Here is a 20292-nt window from a genome sequence, read left to right as displayed (position 1 = left end):
TGTCTCCTATAAAAATAATCTACTACGAACTATATCCTTGGAATACTTACAAATGCTTCAACATTCTTATGTTAAATGTTAAATTTATGATACTATATATAAAATCCAGAACTCTATGTACTATATGTTCTTAAAAGAGATTCAAAAAGAGATTTACTGTAATATTAAACTTGCTTATTGAAAAATATTTAATTAATTACATAATATTATATTATTTTTCCTCTCACATAATGAATAATTCATTATAAATTATTCCTATTTTTAATATTTTGAAGTATGGAAAACAGGTTTTATAAACATTCGATTATTAAATCACTGAAATTATATTATCTTACACTTCATATATTGCACAAGAAAATGTCTACCTCGTTCATAAGTATTGTACAGCAAGTAATTGTATTTTAAAAATCTTTCGGTATTCACAAATTATCAAGGTTCTACTATTTGCTTCCACCAGATAACTTTATTATAACATTAGGCCTACAATAATGATACACCTTAAAAAAAGTAAACTCAATCAATAGCAAAAAAAAAAACAAAAAAATACGACCTACGCTTTTAGTATGTTTACTATGACAAGAGACTAGCAACTTAACTTTGAGCAATCAAACTCTCAGCCGACCTGTCAATCATCTGGCCACTGTAGAAAAGACGAACCACGGCTCTGGCAAATGTCATCAATGGCTTACTTTAACATGCCTGACCTAGGGAAACAGACCTTGATGTGTCAGATTTGGATTAATTTTACTGGGAAAATTGAACATCAACTGTAATGGATGTGGTTGTATCATTCATTTTTCAGTATAAGTATCCTGAAACAGTTTCAAAAGAAAGTTTTTTTTTATTCTGTCCAAATTTTGTACTTAAAATATTTGAAATGTTAAATTTTTCAGTAGGATACTGTACTTAAAATGTTAAAGTAAGACTTTGTTGATAATATACTGTAAGTATCCAAGAATTTATTTTGGAGAATAAGACTTTTGAAACTGGTGTCTAAAAGAGAATTAATTATTCGTGAAGAGACATAAGCAATTGTAATATATTTCAGATGTGTGGAAGGAGGCACTGAGTTGCGAATTCCTGTGTTCCCTCCTCCTTCACGTCTGTCGTCACCTTCTCCAGGAGGCAGTCAGTGTGAGTCACCTGCTCCACTTATCCTCACTGCAGAAGAAATGGTTCAGCTCGAGCAACTCAAAAGGATGGGGCCAATGGAACCAACAGAAGCAAAACCTGTTCCTTGTGGTATGATTTCATTTGTGTAGATATGCATATGAATGCTATGTGGTAGAAAAATAATTGTGTATCACAAAGTGTTAATACAGTAGAATCCTTCTTAACCACCACCAAAGGGACCAAGCTAGTTCTGGATAAGAAATTTTGCCAGATAATTGAACAAATACCGTTATTAAAAAAAAAAAAAAGTTCGTATTTCATGGTGCCATGTGAAGCTTATTTCTCTATAACTTGCTCATAACTGAATAAGCATAAAAACTCTGTGGATTTTCCTATTAAAACACATCACATAACACAACAAAAAGTTCATATTTCATGGTGCCATGTGAAGCTTATTTCTCTATAACTTGCTCATAACTGAATAAGCATAAAAACTCTGTGGATTTTCCTTATTAAAACACATCACACAATACAAAAAAAAAAGTTCGTATTTCATGATACCATGTGAAGCTTATTTCTCTATAACTTGCTCATAATTGAATAAGCTGTGGATTTTCCTTATTAAAACACATCACACAACACAAATAATACACTAATTCTAGGTTGGAATATTCACTGAAAACTAAAGTTTGTGCAAACTTCCTAATTTGGCAAAACTGACGGCCCAGACTGTGGTAATGTGGCAGATTTTTTTTTCTTTTTTTGGCCCAGCCAAAAGAGCCATTGTTTTAGTATTGCCAGTTATTTGGGTGCCAGTTACGAGGGATTTTACTGTAGTGTCAGTGATTTTTACAACAAAATATGGAAACTTTAATACATAACGGTAAAATAATGATCACAATGTGCTTACCATAATAAGTAGTTTTCACAGATAATGAGGATGAATATAATTAAACGTGCAGATATAAACATAATATGCCAAGTGGTAGAAGTGAAGCAGCTTGTAATAACCAATTTAATTACATTGTGGTTCATTAAGTCAATATACAGAGTGAACCATAATTCGCGCATATGCAAACCACCACGCACCTTATTCTCGAACACCCTTAACCTCTGTTCCTTTCTCAAAGTGAGAGTCTAAGTTTCACAACCATACAGAACAAAAATATACGAATAACTATTTTAAGTTGCATTTGTGCAAAATGAATTATGTGCTTTAGTTAAACTATAAAATTTATAGATGAATTCAGATATATTACTTGTATCTTGGTGTGCCATTCAGGAAAAGAAAGTTGTTGTTGTTTCAATGCCTTGCATCTAGCAATGAAGCATTAGCATTTGTGCTCTCCAATACTTCTGGGCTACAGTATCTTCTGCAGATAGTGCATTGTAGGTGTTCAAGTAGCTCTCGTTCATCTCTTGACTGTTTTGTTTAGTGCACAGTAAATAATTAATTTATTGATTATAGTTCACGTTAACACTTTGTTTGTTAAAAACATAAAATTGTTTAGTCACACGTTAAAAAGTGTTAAAATTTTTAAAAAAGGTATATACCTTGGACAGACAGCCCGTTTCGACGTGATGTTACGTCTTCATCAGTGTCTCCTGAACTACTGGTGATCTTGAATTCTGTGATGTGCATTTGTCGGTTGTAGGGGTGGGGGTGTGTTGCTCTTATGGTGAGGGCTGGTTTTGTGTGTGTGTTATGACGTATCATGACATCGAATAATGTGTGGGTATTGAACTGTAATTGTGTATTAAGTATATGTTGTGTGTATGTTATTGTATGATTATATATTTCGTATTGCTCTAAGATGTTTAACTGTGAAGTTTTTGGTGTGATGTGTAAAATTTCCATATCTGTTTCTATATTATTTATTTGAATGTTTAATCACATTAATATAATTAATATAATTCAACTGGAGTTTACAAACTAAAATGCAATAGTTGTCCACATTTTTACATAGGACAGACAGGAAGATCCTTTCATACAAGATATAATGAACATATTAAAGCTATAACCAAACCCTACATCACATCAAGTTACGCAGAACACATTATCAACAATAATCATGACTACAATAATATAGAAACAGATATGGAAATTTTACACATCACACCAAAAACTTCACAGTTAAACATCTTAGAACAATACGAAATATATAAACATACACACAACATATACTTAATACACAATTACAGTTCAATACCCACACATTATTCGATGTCATGATACATCATAACAAACAAACAACCAGGCCCCACCATAAGAGCAACACACCCCCACCCCTACAACTGACATGTGCACATCGCAGAATTCAAGATCACCAGTAGCTCAGGAGACACTGATGAAGACGTAACATCACGTCGAAACAGGCCGTCTGTCCAAGGTATATACCTTTTTTAAAAAAATTAACACTTTTTAACGTGTGACTAAACAATTTTATGTTTTTAATTAATTTATTGTATATGCATGTTTTTATCATAATTCAAGAAAATGGACTATAAACATGAATAATATCTCCATCATGGTAAAAGAACTGATTTACTTTCAAAGTCATTTTGTAGATTTTTATTAACAATTTTTAGGTAATACTTTTGTTACAATTGCAACAAGTTCAACAGGTTTTGTAACTGAATTTAATTGCTTAATATGTTATTATGATGTTGGTACTTGCATGTTTTGGTGGCATTTCTGTAGTTGAATTAATTAATTAATTTTGTTTATTTTACAGAGTTACGAAGAGGATGGTGGAGGATAACAGACGAAGACCAATTAAAAACAATACTTGAAAATATTCACTCCAGGGGGGTTCGAGAAAGAGAGCTAAAAAGAATCCTATCCAAATACATTGAACATACAATGGAATGTTCTGGCAAGGTTATTATCTATTTTTTTTTTCTAATTTTTTGTATAGATGTTACATATTCTGAAGTGGAAACATTGGAGGCGAAGTATGTCATCATTGTTGTCATCATCATGATCATAATCCACATCATCCATCATATGAAGCTATGTAGATTAGTCTGCTCTTGATTGATACCTGGAGACTTGTACTTTTTCTACTTTCTATCGCAATTTCGACTTCAGAAAGTGTGAGTTTGGGTATAAATGGCTCAGCAGTATGTATTTGAATATCGTCCCAATCATTTATGTTTGATATATGTACATTTAGTAATTGCCCAAAATAGTTTTTCCATTTGTTCAGGATTGAATGAGAGTCTGCAAGCAAGTCACCATTCTCATCCTTGATGACGTTTAGTCTTGCCTGATATCCTTTCTTAAATTCCTTTATGCCCTTATATAAATCTTTAATGATTTTATCCTTACTATTTGTTTCTACCTCATTCAGTTTTTCCTTCAAGTAATCTTTATTTTTGTCCCTAAGTGTATGACTTGTAATAATTATCTCTCTTCGCCTGGACTGGATCCTGTAGGAATTTCAATTTTGCCTGTTTCCTTCTTTCTACTACCATGGAACAATCTTCATCAAACCACGATTACTTTTTCTTAGTTTCATAATAACCTATTCTCTGCTCAGCTGCAATTTTGATACTATCTCTGATATTTTTCCCACTCGTTATTAATATCTAACTCCATCTCAACTTCTTCGGACTTCCTAAAGTGGCAGACTTATTTGAAATTTCGACCTGGTAATGTTTTTTAGTTTCCTCGTCTTCTAATTTGGATTATTGAATCTCCTAATATTAACTTGTTGCTCTACTCGCTTGGCTACTGATAGTCTTTCTCTTAATTTTCCAATTACCAAATAATGGCTAGAATCATAATCTGTCCCTCTGAAGGATCGAATGTCTATTATACTAGTAAGTTTTGATCTAATTGGTTGTGTGTCAATCCATCTGGAGAAGTCCAAGTATATATATGTATATTCTTATGGGGGAATGTTATACTTTTGACAATTAAGTTTTTAGATGTGGCAAAGTTGACTAACCTAACTCCATTATCATTACTAGTTAGGTGTAGACTCTATTTTCCAATAGTCGGTTTAAAAATATTCTCCCATTTTACTTTAGCATTGAAATATCCCAATAAAATTTTCAAGTGATATCTAGATAACTGATCAAAACCTTATTACTTATGAATAACATCTGTAGTTGGAGAGAGGCGTTAGATAACTGCCAATTACTTATACCATTTTTCTAAGCAATATAATATGTATATCTTTCTTGTAACTTTCAGCTCTGTGTTGCGAGTGGCGACAAAGCAGCGACAGACCTTGCCATTACTGACATGGACCACAAAATAGCAGCTCTGCCTGGTGGAGCTCCTCTGAGAGATTCATACTCCGACTGGCTTCCCGATGTTGCTCTTCGTGTTGACCTGATGATTTTGGAGCAAGTGGAAGCTCTGGAAGACAAAGTCGCAAATGCAAGCATGCAGGTCAAGGTAAATATTGCAACTATTCTACCATATTTCAAGTCTCTCTTGGTATGAACAAAATTTGGTTATACAACCACACAGAACCTTTTCTAGCAATGAGCATGCTATATTCTGTTTACAGGGACAACTCAATGTTAACAATTGACCATAACACAAATTGTTCTTGTAAAATATTATGAAATATAAGTGAATGAATGAATGAATGAATGAATGAATGAATGAATGAATGAATGAATGAATGAGTGAATGAATGAAATAGCCCAATATGTCCCATGAAGGGCAAAGGCCTCCTACCCTGTAGGGTTAGCTCAGTTTTCCTAACTTGGCGAGCTACTCCATGTTAGGTTCAATGCTGTTCGTTAGGTATAATGTTGTTTGACACTACACTTTTCACTGTTCTCTTATTAAACTTCCCTCAAATAATGATGCTTGCATGTTGCTGTTCTAGTCGTTGCTCAGATGGCTGCCTAGCGACTTCCACTCTTCTCTGTCCCTTGCTATCCATGTCCATTGGTGCCCTGCGTGATCTTTGAAGATGTCCTCCCATCTGCGTCTTGGTCTGCCTTGTGTCCTTTGCCCAATCCGTGTGTCCCAAACAGTACTTTTGTAGGTCCATCTGTTGTGTTGTAGTCTGGCAATGTGTCCTCCCCACTTCCATTTGCTTTGTGTGGCTGTTTGTGCGACGTCTGTTGTCTGTGCTAGTTGTTGGATTGTGGTGTTTAGTATCCTGTCTCGCAGGGATATTCCTAAGATTTTGCGCTGCATTTTATGTTGACATATTTGAAGTTTTTTTTTTTCTGTGATCTTAGCGACCATGTTTGACATCCGTATAATAGCACAGGATATATACATGTTTCTAGAAAATATAAGTACAGTAGTAAAAACATAATTGGCTGGCACATGCTTATAAAACTACCGTTATTTTCTCTCTTTAACATTGAGGAATGAAGGTGATGTTTTGATGGATAGTTTTTAGGTTTTCCAGGGTATGTGAATTTGTTTTATATTCTTTTATTTTAATTATCTTCCTCCTTCATAATGTATTAGGTCATTTTGTTAAATAGCATTTCACTACATCTTTTTAACTGCCTTCTACGCTTCTTTCATGTTTGAAGTGATATTTTGGGATTCTGTTTGGTTTCATTCTTAAATGTATTCTTCCATTTCTTCCAGTAGTTCTGCATAAATACTGTACTGTATTTAAATTTATTTACTTTCGGTTTCTCATTTATTTTGTGGTCCAAAAGCAAACATTTAACTTCATTTAATTCCAGAAGATATACAGTATTATAAATGTATTTCAGGAAATATAAAGCTTTTTCCTTTATTTAATGGCGGGTACTTTACTTTTTGTCAGTCACTCATATGAAGCCAGATGTGTAGACCAATTTACTGACTGTCGTTGCCCAGGCTGCACCAATGGAGGCTGGTCGATATGATGATGATGATGATGATGATGATGATGATGATGATGATGATGATGATGATGATGATGATGATGATGATGATGTGTTGGGATGTCACAGGGGAACAGGAAATCCTGAAGGAAAACCCTGTGTTATCTGGACCACGAGCTTATCCAACACAAGTTATAAATCAGGGGTATGCTGGGGGTCGAACCTGGGTCCACAGGATTATAAGTCCAGTGCCCTAGCCACTGGACTACTGTGGTGGCCAGAAAATCTAAGTCGTATATGGTATATGATTTAATTGGATTATTTTATATAGCATTGTCTCGCTTATTTTCATTAATTAGAACTCTGAATTGTTTTTGAATATATAAACCCATGAAAATATTTTTCTTGCCTTTGTATTCTAATGAGTGAAGAAACGAACAACGTTGATAACAATGAAAATTATTGAATTGACAGAGAATGGAGATTAATGAAATCAAAAAGAGGCATTCTTGCCATTTACTGATGCAAAAGAACAAAATTAGATTTTGTAAACTACACCCTCCAAATGCCAATTTTTTCTAATGCACTCCTGGATCCTGACTCTGAAGTTTAGCACTGTCCTACCTACCATGTCTTTTGATATTGCGTATCTTTAGCCTTCATATTGATCTACCTTTTGATGCTGAAGAAGTTGTTCCAAAATTGTTTTCCCAGAATAAATTTGTGTTACAGCTGGTAACTCACCCATGTCGACCCACATTGAAATGTTGTTGGAACCTACACAGCGTAAGAATTACTGAATCATTTGTTTTGAAAAACATCTCCATGGCAAACGCAAGTGAAATAGCGTCAATAATGGCGGTCATTCCCAATTCTCCCACTGTCTTAGCCACAGTTACTGCAAACCTAAAAATGTCAGATCTTTTTGCTGGACCCTGTAGTTGTTCCAATAATTTGTCCATCAAAATTGAGTTTGGACTCGCTGGTAAAGACTTATAGCTCTAAATGGTTTGAGATGTGGGTCTTGCAATGTGTATTCGTTCCAACAATTATTGGTTGAACATAGCGATGGATCCAAGATTCTCTAAAAGGATGGGGCTAAATTTTTTTTCGTGCTATTGTTGGCACTCACCGGTCCTGGCTGCTGCTAGGACGAGTTACTACTGTACAAGGGGTGTAAGATAACCCCTAGCAAATGCTTTGGCGACACATGTATGTAAGACAGAAATAAAACTGTTCAGTTTAATTTAATCTAAGTAAAGTAACTCCAGAAATTTAATATAACTGTTGTCATATTGTCTCAAGGTCAGGGGGGCTAAATCCCCCTTAGCCCCTGCCTGGATCCGCTTATGGTTGAACAAAATGTTCTTCATTCATTTGTGGTTGAAATTGTTTTTTTTTTTTTTTTGTTAACACATATTGCGAGCATTTATTCTTATTTAGCAATTTTTAAATAAAAAAATAATTAAAAATACTGCAGTCCATAATATACATAATGTGTTATGCTTTGTGATCTATTTTAGGGTTGGAAAGTGCCAGGCAGAGCAACAACAGAGGAAGGTGTTAGTTTCCGACCTTCTTGTGTGCCAGCAGAGGGAGAGTACGAAAAGAAAAAAAATCCTGTAGAATTGGCGAAGGATAGGCTAATGTCCTTGGAAGCAGCAATAGAAAGAAGATACCTCAAACCTCCCCTTGGTGTGAGGTATGATTTATGGTGTGTTTGATTGTGTACATCTAACTTATTTTGGGAAATGGTTGTGTTTACTGTATAAGTCATTATTAGAGCCTGGATTTCCATGCACTGTCAAATCTTAAAACATGCATGTATTCATGGACTATCTATCATATGACAAAACATGAACAATGCAGTGAAAAAACAGTGAAAACATGCGCTATCAAAATTGAGTTCTATATTGTTAACATATTTATATAATTTTGATACAGTGTAGGGCTACAACTAATTTCTAAAAATTTTCTTCTAAGCTCATATGTTTATCTGAAGCACATTCTTGAACATAGAAAATGATCTTTCTACATCACAACAAATGACAGTAACTTAAGCGAAAAAATTCAGGACGAACTGAGATCAAATTCTTTTGCATTTCTGCATGACCATGACACCATTGGGAATTGAACACATGGTCTTTGGACTTTTGCAGCGTTACGCCTTACCAGGGATGCTGTTATGTGCCCCAAAATATACAAGTTCTTACGTCATTATTACAACAATCACAATGAACTACATCATCTCCGTTTTTAGAAACTCCTTTCCCTCAATCCATTTCGACACGAGATCTCTTCTTGCAGTTCTAACAGAAGCTATAGCAACACTTCACAATTCGACACTAAAGTACACTAAATTGCAATTTGCAAGCATGCTGCTTCTGCCTTCCTTTCTTTCAGTATTTTGACTTGCAAGAATTGGGGGTTGGAAATTCCAGTGTAACAAAGGAACTGTTTAGTGGAATTTCCAAAGTCAGGTAGGATGCCACGAAACCATATTACTAGTAGCCTTCTTTTATTTTCTTTCCTCAATAGACAGGTAACATGGGAATATCAGATTCTACAAAGCAACATTAATAAAAGGCACTATTATGCAAGTTAACAAAACATATACACTAAATCCAGAAAAAAACATAATATGCAATATAGAAGTCTAAATATGTGCTATTAAATCTAAAATCTTTAAAATATGCATTATGCATGAATTCACTCCAAAAAGAATCCAAAACATGCAAATATGCACGGAAAAAATACGGTTATTTCGAATCAGTGTCATAAAACGAATATTTGCGAACTTTGAGAAGTGTAACAAGCTTACATAAAAACATGCATTTGCATGGAAATCCGGACTCAAGTCATCACAAGTGAATTGTGGAACTGTAAATGAAGATCTGAAGGTCTTCATATATTAATGTTAATAGTGTTAAACAATTTGATTTTCATAGTCTGTTCTGTATAATATTATCACATTTTGTTTACATTCGGTCTAAATTAATTATAACCAGAGTCCAGACGTTTGAAATGGGCAGGGCATGAAGCACATATGGGCGAATCCAGAAATGCATATAGAGTGTTAGTTGGGAGGCCAGAGATGTAGATGGAAGGATAATATTAAAATGGATTTGAGGGAGGTGGGTTATGATGATAGAGACTGGATTAATCTTGCACAGGATAGGGACTGATGGTGGGCTTATGTGAGGGCGGCAATGAATCTGCGGGTTCTTTAAAAGCCATTTATAAGTACAGTAAGTATAATTAAAACTGTTTCTTAACTAAAATAGTGTAATTTACATATTTCTTAGAAGTTACCCAACTTTAACAGATACTTGTCTCATAAGAATCCTACTTAACTAGTTTCATCATAATATAGGAGTATTGTGTCTATACAAAACACCACCAGAAAGAAAACAAAATAAATTACACATGTGTCGAAAGAACAAAAGAATAGGCTGTTCATACACGTAGATAGTTTCCTTATTAACATGAAAGAAATTGGTGTAAAAATATCTGTTAATTCATATAAATAGGTTCCTTAATAACAACAAAAGAGCTGATGAAGGCGTCTGCTACAAAATCTTTAATTACTGTAACCTATAATAGTAGGTCAAAATTAATGCAAATCTGGACGTAAATAGAAATAGTGAGGTCTTCTCTTACTTGGTTGCTGCAGAAATTTTGTGTTTTAATAGACTCCAAAGCTGCCATTGAAGAAATAACAAGAAATCCAAACTACAATTTAAACCAATAGTAAAAATTACAACTATGTTACATATATAAATATGATGACTAATATACAACAATACCATATATCCAATGGTGTGCGATGCAGTTTTGTATTAATACAAATTTTTATATGTATAGTACAAAACTGATAGCAGCCAACTCACCTAAATATACGTATTTGAAGACCAAAGCAATTCTCCTCTCTTTAGCATCAAAATCATCGATGATCTGGGCATAGGAGTCTTCATTACTGTGAATGGTTTCCAGTAATTTCTTCTCTGTAGAATATGAATAACGAATCTGCCTCAATCAGGACAGGTATTCAGAGAAAGAATTTTGTGATATTTTAAGATGAGAGAATTCATAGTTCTCACGATTAAAATATAATTTCTGCAATGAATTTCTTCTTTTTTGCTTTATGAACAGGGGAAGCAATACTTCCCTTGCCTTCCATGCACTGCATATACCATATATTTTCTCGAATACCCCGCACACTTTTTTCCGAAATATACAAGTAAAAAATACGAGTGCACATCTTACCGGTATTCGAAATGAAGTTAGCAACATTGTCTGATTTTTCTCTTGTGCAACTCGTACGAAAAAGTGCATGCCATTATCTTCCCACATGGATATTTCAGTTGTTAACATTGTTAAAAGGCGTTTGGATTAGCAGTACTTACTTACTTACAAATGGCTTTTAAGGAACCCGAAGGTTCATTGCCGCCCTCACATAAGCCCGCCATCGGTCCCTATCCTGTGCAAGATTAATCCAGTCTCTATCATCACACCCCACCTCCCTCAAATCCATTTTAATATTATCCTCCTATCTACGTCTCGGCCTCCCTAAAGGTCTTTTTCCCTCCGGTCTCCCAACTAACACTCTATATGCATTTCTGGATTCGCCCATACGTGCTACATGCCCTGCCCATCTCAAACGTCTGGATTTTAAGTTCCTAATTATGTTAGGTGAAGAATACAAGGATTAGCAGTACATGTGTCAGAATCAAGTTCAAATGTATTGGTCTGTGGAGAAACTTCCTGGCTTATACGGCATTGTCTTGGTGCTAGTGGATGACGTTTCGACCGCTGTGTTGTGGTCATCTTCAGAGCAGTGGATAAGGAAATAGTGTGTGAGCTTGTATATATATGTATATAGGAGTCTCAATGGGATAGATCGTAGTTTCTCCTTCTGGCATATGATTGGTTCTTCATTGTCCAATCCAGTTGAGGTCTGCATGGAGGGGAATATTCATATTAAAGACTGGCCCTAATGATGTCCGAAAGAAAACGGGAGTCCGTGATATGTGTATTGTTTGTGTGTTTTATATGTTCATTTCTGAAAATGAGTATCACTAGGCATGAGATTGCAATCCTTTACTTACACTGAAAAACTTAAAATTATCAGACGTGGAGGAACATAGAAATCGTGACACATATTATTAATTTTGCAGGACATTGTGTAAACAGCTGATTAAGCAAGATAACTGACATGCATGCACATAGGATGGGTTTGAAATGCGTCCTATTCCAGGAGTAAATTTATTTATTTATTGTTAACTGAACTGTATTTGTGTTTAATTTGTCGTGAATACATTTGTTGAAAGTTTTATTTTTGTAAAATTTATGTTCTTTTATTTATTATATTTTTCATTTTTATTTTATTTTATTTCTTATTTATTTATTTTATTTTATTTTATTTTGCCTTTCAAAAGTAGGATATGTAGCTTATTCAGGGGCGCAGGATTTCCGAGAAAATATGGTACATTCATTGCAGCCTATAATATGAGTACTCCAAGGGCAAGGAATCAGAGACCAACTATCAAAATGGGGAGATAGGAGAGTTCAGGACAAAGAAAATCATCACTGTCATCATCACAGCTATCATACATTTGATAAGAACATCAGACACAAAATATAACAAATTACCATATACAGTCGAACCCCTCTTTTACACTTTTCAAAGGACTCTGAAAAATGGTGCAAATTTATGGTAAGTGTAAATTGTGGGAAGTGGTTTATGTATACCAAAAACATTAACAGTCCAACACACAGACTGATTTGTAATTAATGCTTGGATCTTTTATAACACACAGGACTGTATTAAATATTATATTAAATATTTAATTTAGAAAAGGTAAATTATCACACACATTTCAACTGAAACACGAGACTAGCTCTTTCTACAAAAGAAGTCTGATATTTTTGACTGTTTATATCTCTTATGTCTCAAGTTTTCTGTTTGCTTCTCTAGTTCATACAATTTATCATCATCATCATCATCATCATCATCATCATCATCATCATCATCATCATCATCATCAATATTCCATTTTTATTGAAAACGCATAATAGCAACACACGTGCATACACACACACATCATCACCATCACCATTATTATCATCATCATCGTCATCACCATCACCTTCATCAACACCACCGCCTTAATCATCACCACCATCACTAGTAGCCTACCAGGACTATTATCCTGGAGATGGGTGTCGAGAATGTCTGCCACAGTTTGCTCCTCATCACTGATAACATTAGTCTTCATGAGAAAAACACGTGATCACAGAATTTTTATATTTGAATCTGCATAAATTGACTGCATTTATAGCAAAATTTACATTGATAGTCACAATTTTTGTTCAATTTTTCGCATGGATGCCATCTATTTTGTCCATTTGGCAGAACAACGTAAAGTGTGTGAAGTTTGAAATTACGACCGCGTAAATACAGGGGAAAAAATATAATAGTAGAATTGAAGTGACCGAGAAGAAATGTAATTGACAGCAAACTTTAATTGGAGGAATGTGAAAACTGTGTCAGACTGTAAATGTCAAAGAATACAGTGAATTACTGAAGTATACAATAGAAATTTTAGATTCAACTATTCTTTGTAAGAAAGCCTATATTTTAAATATTATAAACAAGATCCATCTGTCAACATGTGGTAGTTTAACCAGAGTTGAGAAAGATCTGACAACTTTATATTAAGATGCCAGAAAGAGGATGGTTTAAAACCGTAAGCTTGATGTCACTGGAAAACAAACATGACTGTTTTTTTTTTTTAGGAATGTTTAAATTTTTCAATGTGATTGCAGCACTGGTGATGTGAACTTGTCTGGCATGTCTGGAGAAGTAGCTACGACTGAGGACAACGTGCCAAAAGGTCTGGTAGTATGGAGAGAAGCTGTAGGGAGAGCTCATACATCTGCACAGCTTGCCATGGCCCTCTACATGCTCGAAGCGTCCATCGCATGGGACAAGAGCATCATGAAAGCCGTGAGTTCGGTTTCGTCAGCATCCGGCAAAGGTTCTAGTGTGGGTATTCGCTTGATTTTGCTTTTTCATTCATTTTTCATTCACTCTTTATCTTACCCTTATACCCTTCCTTGTCACTTGTTAAATTAAAATTTTAAAATAATTTGCCAAAATTATGAAAAGTGCTCAAGAGTTCTTTTTTATTTGTTTTATTTTCTGATGCCTGTCACCACATGTCGTGTTGCTTTTATATGCACTTTCTGTTTATTTTTGTTTGTTGTCATACTTCAAATCATAAATAGAAATTATTTTGAAGAAAGTCTTTCTGAATTTGAACAACTATGAGACTGTAAGTGTTGAATAAAGTTGTAAATCTCATGAGAGAAAGAGAAAGGAAGAATTTTAAATATAAATTAAATTATTAGCATAAAATTGTAGTTCAGGAGACACGCAACATTGCCGTCTGTCCAAGGTATATAACCTTTTTTAAAAAAATTTTAACACTTTTTAACATGTGACTAAACAATTTTATGTTTTTAACGAAGTGTTAACGTGAACTAGAATCAATAAATTATTAGTTCATGAAATATTTCGTAATATGAAAAAGTATTTGATAGTGTGTTTGGTATTTGACTTTAGGTTAACAAGGTTTTTTTCACTTTTGCAAGTCGATATTTTCTGTAACTTTAAATTTTGTCATAATATAGATCGATACCAATGAAACGAGTCAAAAGGTTACAGTCGTAAAGAAATGCATTTGAAAATACAGACCTAAATAAGCCCACTAACTATTGCTAAGGCCTAATCCATCATCAACGAAAGTGTAGTTGTTTGCGTTTCTGACGAAATTCTAGATCTTTGCGAAAAAATGATGACAAATGTCTTCGAAATATATATAACATATATATTTAAAAAAAGAAAGTGTAGAATAGGAATTGTGAAGTACACTATTACACTCAAAGACTACACCAAACATTCATGAGCTTTGCAAGCAAATATAAAAGATCTATGCTCTACTGAAGATCATACATATACACATACTGTAGATAATAATGTTGAACTTTACTTGTATTATTTATGTAATTTTATTTCCAGTTATTGCCTTGAAACAGTAGTTTTCAAATGATTTCAGAAACGATTCTAATGAGTTCGTGAACACTGTATTAATGTTAGTTTTCTTTGTCCTGTTCATAAAGTTGCAGACGAACAAAATACATTAATTTGTTATAATTGCAGTAACTTGAACTAGCGTGTATTGAAAACTAGTAAGATTTAGACAGGTGCATCCTTTCTTTCCACGTTTACACTTACTTGATTTCCTTCTCCTCCAAGAAATATAATAGCTTCTGTGTTCAGTTCAAAATAGTAAATATTGTACACTTTGATAAAATATCCCTTTTTTCATTAATGAAAAGAATAAAGGCAAAATTATACGTCCGGGCCTGCCACTATTCCTTTCTCAATGCTTGATAACGTCACCTCATTATCAGTTTGGGAGGGAGACCTCTGATGGAGAGGAATGGGAACATGCCAGTTCATAATCCCACATATTAAGAAGTTAGAAGTTAAATAGCTTAACCACTGCTCCGTGCAAGCATGCTGTGGAGGTAGCCCAAATCAGCACCTTGTATTATGGAGTTAACGAAAGCGGTGCACGGAGGTTTACAGTAGTGAACTGCGCGCTCACCTGAAAGGACTTGGAAAATTTTAACTGCTCGAGAGACTGGCTCGTTTCATTTTGACCTAGTGTACATTACTTAATAACTTAAAAAAATACAAGGCATATGAGTTAAAACTGTAACAAGTAATGTGCACCTGAAGTTTGAGGTATGTTTAGCACTTTCTTTTGCACTTGGATAAGAAACTAATTAGTTGTCTTTTATATCACTGAATTCAGAATGATCGATTGTATAACCCGGAAATTTTTATTTCACTCTGAATACTAAAAGCCTAGAAACATTGAACTAAACTTTTGTAATAGAATTCTTTAATCGCACAGGCATCACTTCCCACTCCCCTTAAAAATAATGCAAACAATTGGAGTAATTTTTACTTTGCTCGAAAGTAATGCATTTGCAGTTCAAATATGTGCAAAATGTGAAATTGATTTATAATTTCCATGTCATACTTAGTAGAACAAAGACATATTGTTTCTTACTCTACATAATATATTTAAGTAAGTACTGAAATCTTTAAATATTATTTATAGAAGTATTCTTTATTTCTATAATGAAAATGTGGTTTTTTAATATTTAAATTACATAAATTAGAAATGTAAACAGAATTTAACTGGTTTCATACCAGGGATGTTCAGCTAGCAAATATCCAGAGTCTGGTAAATTGATTCAAAATGATTTATGATTGTTAAATTTAAACTAAAAGTGACATACATTAATTATTATCATTAGTAAGGTCTGAACTGTTGTGCATGACAGCAGCATTTGTTAAAGATGTGGATTAATGAATAGTTGAAGGCAGTTAATTATCCACTAAAATAACACGTGGTTTATCAGCAAAGGAAATTGATGGTCATCTTGTTGACAAAGTCCTTCCTCACAGTAAGTTACTTGAGAGACACATGTCAAAATTACAGATTTTGGTTGGGAACATGTTACAGTCTATAAAAAACTAGAAAGGTATTGACAGTTCTCTCTCACACATGCGGAAAGGGAGCGACGTTGTGAAGTTGTGCGGTAGTGCAGTGCAGTCTTTGCGCGGCCTGTCTGCCGTGTCGGAACTAAGCAGCTGACACGAAATCGTAAACTCATAAATTTTTATCATATGGTAGTCTTTAACCAGACTAATAATAATAATAATAATAATAATAATAATAATAATAATAATACTAAACATATGAATGAATGCGAATATGGTACATTGTGTGTAAGTGATAATTTCTCTCCATTAATACCTTAGGACCAATGATTTTTTTATACTTGAAACCTAAATTCTTTAAGACAGTGTGCAGAGAAATACTGCCGCGGGAAAGATCAGCATCTTGAAGTGAAGTTTGAACTTTTTTAACATTGGATGCTCCTCCCATCGGTAATATAAATATATTTGTTGCTGGATTGCATCCTCCTGAAAGACATCCCAGAGTTTCAAGTCAGGAAGGTCCATCCTCTTGCTCATTCAATTTAAAATTTCCCTTTCCTATTTGAATGATGGTGTTCTTTCCTATTTTGAGAGTCTCTGCAGTACTTTTCACCACCTGTTGTACAGGAATAAGAGGTCTGCCATTGTCTCTTCTTTCTCGAAATAGTCCCGCACATTACAAATCATTTCTCTCGCCTGACTTGTAAGAAGAGCATCTTTTCCGTCACTTCTAGACCTCTTGCTGTCCCTTGTAGCACTCCTTTCTCCCTCTGAGCCTGTGGTTCGTTTTGTGCCTCTAACTGCAGGAATGATGCCTTGCGACATTGTATAAGTGAAACACACGGACACTATAAATCGCATTATTAATACATTCACAACTAAATTAAATTTAAAACTAAACTCAAACTAATTCTACCTTCATCAACAACAAAATATCTAGGAAAACAATAGCAACGATAGAACACCAATACTTGCTGTAACACAGTAACGAAGATTTAACACTTCCGAACAAAGCACGTGTTCGCTGCAAAACAGTCGGCAACATCGGCCTGTTGTCATGGTCTCTGATTGACTAGTTTGAGTGGTGATGCTTAGAAGCCACTGAACTGTCAATACCTTTCTAGTTTTGTATAGACTGTAGTCATGTTATAGCCTCAGTTAGACCCTCATGATATCTTACTTTTTCTCACACTGAAAATGGAATTTGAACATCTCCTGTTTTCAAGCAATGAAGTGAATAAAAATCAGTATGAACTATCCTGTATCACCAGAGCACCAACTTTCTTTGCAGAGATTTTTGGAAAGGCGTGACAAATGACTAAATTTTGAAGATTATTATCATTGATAAGGAAGTTGAGGATGTGCCACCTTGGTAGCTCAGTTGGCAGAACATTGACTTGCGATGACTATGGACCTAGGTTTGAATCCTGGCCATGGAGGAGTCATATTTGTGGTGGATGAAGCCAAGGTTGCTGACGGTTTTTTTTTTTTTTCGGAGTTCTCCCGTTTCTCTCCATCATTCCACTGCCACTCTTGTGTGTCAAACTTAAGGAGATAATCTCGTAGCCATGAAACTTCGGATAAAGGTATCCCTGGGTATAATGTAGAATGCACCAAGGAACAGGCTCTTCAGTTTTTAACATTGAACCTGAAATGTCCTGTATATCTTTGATTTATATTGAACCCATTTTCTTGTTTTTTGAAGATAAGTTTTGAAACTTTCAGATACCAGGCACTGTTCCCCCCAATTTTTTTTAATGCCGAAATTAATGTAACACTTTAATTTGTTCACACATAATTCAGTTTAAAAATAAATTTATATATTTCGCGGAATTTGACTGATATGTACACAGTAGTTTTAGCATTCAGGTTATTTTACTGTTCATGTTTTTGTTTTGTGAAGAATTTTAGATACGGTCGCAAATAGCCATAGTAGCTGACGTGCCCTTTTTAAACCTCACTAACTGTACACAGTAATAATGTTTGCTGTACTGATATATACTGACCATAAAAGCAGTTATATTTCTACTTTGAATTATGCACATTATCCTTCTCCTCTGAGCGACCCCAAAACCTAGAGTGTTTGAATTTATCTCTTACAACGACATATCAACACAATCACTCAATGACAGTCTCAAGATTCATGTAGCATTTGAGAAGATACAAAATGTTAGGATCTTGTATTAGATTGATTTCTTCATTATGCTGCTTCATCTATGGTGGCTTCTGATTTGTGTGAAGAAATATATTTCAGGGCTTCCCTTCTTCCTTTCCTTGCTTTTATTTACCACGCTCGCTTACCATCTGATAATTTTACTTATTTTAAACAAATAGCATTAACATCTATATAGTTTTGGTACAAGTACACAATATATTTTAACAAGTTCTCTCTTCAAAGGCTGCCATGCTAGCATGAATATCTTGTAGATTTAATGACACTTTAATTTTCATGCGTCAGTTGATGTAACAATGCATGAAATATATGCTTCTGAATGATAACTAATATTACGTATATGACTAACACATTACTATAGTAGTTAAAGAATTGATTCACTATTATGTTACCACTTTGATTTGTTACGTTCGTGATGATTTTATGCTACTCTTTGTAGAAGTATCTACTCTACTCCATTTTGTTAAAACTCATGGAAGTGATTGGTTTACCATACTGTAAAATCGTCATGTTTTAATACAGTTGTCCATTTATTATATCAGCTTCATAATTTTCATCATTACATGTGAATATTAAAAAGTTCAAACGTTTTCTTTATTGAAAGAACTTAAAATTGAAGTGATAATGACAATGACGACGATGTTGTAATAATGATGTTAAAATAATGTGAATATCTCATAAGAAGTAAACTATTCGTTGTCGTAAATTTTACTCAGATTTCTGATGTAATAGAACTTCGTCTATTTATAAGATGTGTATAAAATTATGTAGGCCTATCTACTCTTATAGGTATACATACACAGGATGATTGAGGAATTCATACTTGCATTTAGCCTACATATGGATAATGTAATTATTTCGAATGAATGTGAGTCCAACTCCAAATAGTTATAGAAGTATTTTCCACTTTGATAAATACATTATTTATATTGGCAAAATTCTTCTTACCAATGGAACGAATATGCTCTGTTATCATTATACAACAGCAGCAATTCCTCTTACTGCACAGATGTGTCCAAACATACAACTGTCAATAATAAACTGTTATAAATTTGTTATGAATTGTTTTGAAGTGATATAAATAAAGGCACATAGTGGCTCATAGTTTTGTTTATATTTCGAAATATAGTTCCATTATAATATACGAATTGTTTTGTTTTGACTGCACACATGCAGATAGTTCAATATTGCGATGTCCTCAACTGTAACTGCACACTTTTAACAATTACATTTACGTAGTATTATTTTTGTATTTTAAATGTTGGTGTAAATGTAAAATTTTTCTGTTTGATTTTGCTTCGAATATGCCTTTTCTACTAAGTTGCATTCATACTTAGCAATTTTCATCTAATTAGAAGTAAACTATTCAAACATAAGTGATTGTGGTGCCAGCTTCTTAGGTTATAAAACATAAATAAAGAGAACCGCTAAGCATTAGAGAAAAGGCAGTGGTATTCAATATATTTATTAATTTGTAACATTAGTTTTGAATTTGTGAGTAGAAATAGGAAAAGTGTTATTTAGACAGGGACGACATGTCTGTGTGGAGAGAGATTACTTAAAGAATATTCGTAAATAGAGGCAGAAAGGACGTACATCTTATTATCAGATGAGATGCTGGTAT

General features: G+C 34.0%; 1 protein-coding gene across 19 annotated transcripts in view; it reads left to right on the top strand.

Annotated features, from left to right (window-relative positions):
* Window positions 1–20292, top strand: part of LOC138701480 (bromodomain adjacent to zinc finger domain protein 2B-like) — a 1224400-nt gene that overhangs the window by 1174382 nt on the left and 29726 nt on the right. For 16 of the 19 annotated variants that reach the window (XM_069828464.1, XM_069828446.1, XM_069828482.1 and 13 more), the window contains 5 exons: window positions 1049–1242; window positions 3849–3994; window positions 5315–5521; window positions 8436–8626; window positions 13741–13960. In XM_069828464.1, coding sequence (XP_069684565.1) covers window positions 1049–1242; window positions 3849–3994; window positions 5315–5521; window positions 8436–8626; window positions 13741–13960 — 958 coding nt within the window. The remainder of the gene's footprint in view (window positions 1–1048; window positions 1243–3848; window positions 3995–5314; window positions 5522–8435; window positions 8627–13740; window positions 13961–20292) is intronic. The other 3 variants (XM_069828551.1, XM_069828455.1, XM_069828425.1) reach the window with 2 other exon arrangements.

This window comes from Periplaneta americana, chromosome 1 (assembly GCF_040183065.1).
Source record: "Periplaneta americana isolate PAMFEO1 chromosome 1, P.americana_PAMFEO1_priV1, whole genome shotgun sequence".
NCBI lineage: Eukaryota > Metazoa > Arthropoda > Insecta > Blattodea > Blattidae > Periplaneta > Periplaneta americana.
Note: the sequence above shows the minus strand (reverse complement) of the source record. Positions and strands in the feature narration are given on the sequence as shown.